Source organism: Panthera leo, chromosome B2 (genome assembly GCF_018350215.1).
Source record: "Panthera leo isolate Ple1 chromosome B2, P.leo_Ple1_pat1.1, whole genome shotgun sequence".
Lineage (NCBI taxonomy): Eukaryota > Metazoa > Chordata > Mammalia > Carnivora > Felidae > Panthera > Panthera leo.
In genome coordinates, this window is record NC_056683.1 from 860,213 (window position 1) to 865,031 (window position 4,819).

Consider the following 4,819-nt stretch of genomic DNA (forward strand, 5'->3'; position numbering starts at 1 on the left):
ACCTGGGTGACAGAGTCAGTTTAGCATCTGACTTTGGTTCAAGTCATGATCTCACAGTTCTTGAGTTCAAATCCCACATCTGGCTCTGTGCTGACAGCTCAGAGCCTGGAACCTGCTTTGGATATTCTCTCCTCCTCCTCCTCCTCCTCCTCCTCCTCCTCCTCTTCCTCCTTCTCCTCCTCCCCCTCCTTCTCTCTCTCTCTCTCTCTCTCTCAAAAATAAACATTTATAAAAAAACTTAAATGGTGTAACAGCAGTAACAAAAGATATTCCAAGAATTACAGGACCACTCAGCATGTAAATAATGATTCATAAGAAGGAGGATTTTTTTTTCCTGGCACCAAAAACTAATTCACAAAAAAATGACAAAATAACAAAATGTCCAAAATTGATACAGGAACAACAGGAATAGCAGTGTCTGAAATGTTAAATAGGAGGGAAAATATGAGGAGGAGGTTGGTGGCGAGGGTGAAGATAATGTCTGGAATGCAGACATATGCAAGTGATTATGGAAAGTGATTCTACTACCAAATAGTGGAGTTTATCCCAACAAAATTGCTCATTTAATGTTTTACATCAAACTCTCCTCCTTTGATAAGGGAAATATTGGTCATCATTAAGTAATGCTTATGTCATAATTTCAAGAAGGAACAACTCAAACTATATTCCACTCCTAAATTATATCATTAAACTTATGGATTTATTCTTACTCAGAAAACATGGAACATAGGTGTCATGGCATACTAAGCCTTTTCAGTGATCTGCAATTCAGTGTGGTTGGGTTTACCATAACATTTTTATTTATTTAAAAAAATTAATATTCACTTATTTTTGAGACAGAGAGAGAGAGAGAGAGCCCACTAGTGGGGGAGATACAGAAAAAGGAGACACATAAGCTGTGAGATCATGAACTGAGCCAAAGTCAGATGCTTAATCAAATGAGCCACCCAGGATCCCTTACCATCTTATTTTTAGAACCACGCTGATTTATGAGTACACACAGAGCATCTTTGAGCATTGGCAAAGAGTGTTAAAAGGGGTGTTCTGAGTGGGACAGAGCACAAAACAAGTGAATTTGGACACTCATGTAAACTTCAGAGATTTTTGTTTCTACCTAAAGCTGATGCTATTTTTTATTACCATGGTATTATCTCCTAGACCTTTATGAGGAGTCATGAACAAAAACAATGGAAGTTCCATGACAGACTTCATCCTGCTGGGGTTTTCTGATCGGCCCCAATTAGAACACATCATCTCTGGGGTTGTCTTCATCTTCTATATTGTGACTCTGGTAGGAAACACAACCATCATCCTTGTATCTAACCTAGACAGCCAGCTCCATACTCCCATGTATTTCTTCCTATCCAATTTGTCTTTTCTGGACCTCTGTTATGCAACTAGCATTATCCCACAGATGCTGGTAAATCTATGGGGTCCAACAAAGTCTATTACCTACGGAGGGTGTGTGCTCCAATTCTTCTTTGCCCTTGACTTGGGAGCCACAGAATGTCTTCTCTTGGCTGTGATGGCCTATGATCGCTACGCTGCTGTCTGTCAACCTCTTCACTACACAGTAATAATGCACCCTCAACTTTGCCAAAAGATGGTGCTTGTCGCCTGGTTAGGTGGTCTTGGCAGTGCCTTAATTGTTTGCTCCTTGACTTTGAAGTTGCCAAGATGTGGGCACCGGGAGGTGGATAATTTTATCTGTGAGATGCCAGCCTTGCTCAAGATGGCTTGTGTCTACTCAAAAGTAATTGAGGTCATCGTCTATGCTCTTGGAGTGATATTTCTTCTAGTACCTCTATTACTAATTCTCATCTCATACGCAATTATCACTCAAGCTGTCATGAAGATCAAGTCAACAGCAAGGTGGCATAAGGTCCTTAATACATGTGGTTCCCACCTCACAGTAGTAACTCTGTTTTATGGAACAATCATTTATATGTACATGAAGCCACAGAATAGCACATCTGAAGATGAGGGGAAGTTCCTTACTCTCTTTTACACAATCGTCACACCCACCCTTAACCCTCTGATCTACACTTTAAGAAACAAGGATGTGAAGAGTGCAGTAAAAAGAATACTGTATGTGAGAAAATGGTCAGCAAAGTCATGAGTTAGATGGAAGAGAGGTAAGGAAATAACATTGACCTTTACCAACAGAAGATGAATGATTCACTTTCACAAACAGCATTTATGGGATGTTTACCTTGTATCAAGAATTGTGCTATAGACTGATTTATATCAGTCTATATTAAATTATATATAATTTAATATATATTTATTATATATATTATATTTTATTATATATAATTATATAATTATATAATTATATATATTATATAATTATATAATTATATTATATATAATTAAATCAGAAATTATAAGGAGATAGAGATGCAGACACATAAGGAAACTTGAATTCATATACTTAAAAGCCTTCAAGACTAATCAGGAACTACAGACAAGTAAACCTAGAATTGTGAAAAGTGGTTAAGTACAGAAATATATGTACAAGGTATTAAGAAAATATTTCACACGGAAATTTTAATATAACCCTTTAATATAGGGTTATATTAACCTTATAATAATAACCCTTTAATATAGGGTTACACTGGACACTGATTTTTTTTTCTTCCAGACTTTTCTTCCAGATTTTTATATGCAATGACACTACATTTTATTCACCTGTTGTTGTCATTGGGGCTTTTGTGGTACAGATCAACTGCCCACCGATACCCATCCACCTCCTCCCTCAAGTTTTAACTGGGCCCAGGGCCCATTAAACTGGGCCCATCCTGCATATCACATTTCAAGACTGGCTTCTACCAACATAATGCCAGGAAAACAATGTGTGCAATTCCTGGGTTATCTTCTCAAATATGAAGCCATTTATTGTCAGCCTTCTCCCTCCTGTTCCTGCTGTCTAGGATGTGAATGTGGAGAGTTTGTAGTTTTTCCAATATCCCTAAGAGGGAATGGAACAATAAGGTGTAACCACAACCACCCACCAGCAGAGAAATGCCTCTAGACTCTTAGAGCAGAAAAATCTTCATTATTATTTAATATTAATTAAGCCACTCTATTTTGGAGTCTCCTTTTTAGAAGGCTTAACTTTTCCCATCCATGGCCTAAAGAGGAGTTTAGGCTTTTTCCTGTAAAGTCATGCAGTCCTTGGACCAGCACCAACAGCATCACTTGGCAACTTACCAAAACTGAACAACCTTGGACCCACCCCACACTTATTCAACCGACAATACAGATGGACCCAGCAGCTGATGTTTTTAATCAACACTACAGGTGATCAGGCTAAAGTTTGAGAACTACTGTTACAGAGAATAGGGAGACGTTGAGTCTCCAAACAGAAAATGTACATAGTTTTATAGATTTTAATTGATTTCCTTCCTATAGACATGGGAAAATAAATGGGTAATAGTTTCTCAAGGCTCTTAGATAAGAGTAATGAAGGAAATAAGAAGTTTCATTAAATGAAATCAATATAAAAGGTTATTCTTCATTTAATATGATCTTTTGTTCTTTGGTTTTATAATTGCTCTCCTTGTACTGAATTATGGTGACAGTTGATGGTAATTTTGGCAAAGGAGCTTAATGCTCTTATTTGACACAACAAAAATTTAGCAATGTCTTGTTTTTTCTCTATTATTTTTTACTTTGTTTTACTGGGAAATACATTCAAATTCTGAGTATCTCTATTAGGAGAAAAAACACTTCCCTTCTCTACAAGGTGACCATTTCAGAGATTGGAAATCCTCTGCATGTGAGAGTCCTCACATTTATGGTGCTCGTGCTCTGTGATTTCAAGGCTGAGTAAGCTGCCATCTACCCAGAATATTTGGGTGTGAATATGGGGTTGTAAGTCTTCATCATCTTTTTTCCATCATATTTAAACTTTCTGGTTTCCAGGGTTCCATAGTTGTCATTCTTTTTTTGAGGTAACTTTAAAATTTCCAGGTGTGTAAGCCTTGATAAAAATAAGATCTGAAAGAGGATGATGATACCCAAACATATGAAGGCACAGAGAAAATACAAACTTCGTGGAATTGTAAGGAGATTGAGAGGAGAACATGTAAGATGGTGACTGGCCACTGAAAATGAATATCAACTTTTCTTTTTGAAAAAAGCTGATCTCGAACTTGATAAACAAGTAGTCTGTCACTTAAAAAACTCATACTCAACTTCTACACTCAGTTTATATCTTATCTCATGAGAAATGTCATTACAAACCTCAGAAATTTGTCCTTTGAATTCCCTCCAAAACCTGCTCCTGTCACTATATTGGCATTATCTCTTTTTATATATTTACTTGTATAAACATTTGAGGAAAAGACATTGGTGAAGCTTTCAATAACAGAACCTCTTATTCATGTGAGATTATGCTGTGTCTAAATTGGCTTCTAACATGAAATACATACTCTGTAAATATCTATAGTACTATTAAGTGAATGAACCATTTTTAATAAATATACATGAAAATGTTATTATTCTACAGAATATGTCAAAGATTCATTGGGTAATAAATACTAGAGCAACATCTTCAGGCTTTTAACATTTAGGACATTTGCAAAGTAAGAAAAGGGAAAGATAGAATACATTTTTTTTCATGTGCATATTATAGATTCCATATAAGTGTGTATCTGGAAATTAAACAACAACAACAAAAAGAAGAGAAATAAAAAGGTTCCCAATATCTCAACCTAGAAACAGTGAATTCTACCTTTATAAGTGATTTCCTTTTAATTTCTTCCAATCCATACTAAAGTTTGTCACACTGAGTACCTGATTTCCTTCCCCAAAG

At 36.2% G+C, this 4,819-nt stretch overlaps 1 protein-coding gene across 2 annotated transcripts; it reads left to right on the forward strand.

Moving 5' to 3' along the window:
• The first annotated feature begins 1,174 nt into the window (after window positions 1–1,174).
• Window positions 1,175–3,356, forward strand: LOC122218905 (olfactory receptor 2W1-like). Of its 2 annotated transcripts, XM_042937212.1 has the most exons (2): window positions 1,175–2,088; window positions 3,341–3,356. In XM_042937212.1, exons 1-2 carry the CDS (start codon window positions 1,175–1,177, stop codon window positions 3,354–3,356), a joined length of 930 nt encoding a protein of 309 aa, XP_042793146.1. The 2 variants fall into 2 exon arrangements, with proteins under 2 accessions (XP_042793146.1, XP_042793145.1); XM_042937211.1 differs by lacking the exon at window positions 3,341–3,356 and having other exon boundaries at window positions 1,175–2,119.
• Window positions 3,357–4,819: the final 1,463 nt, after the last annotated feature.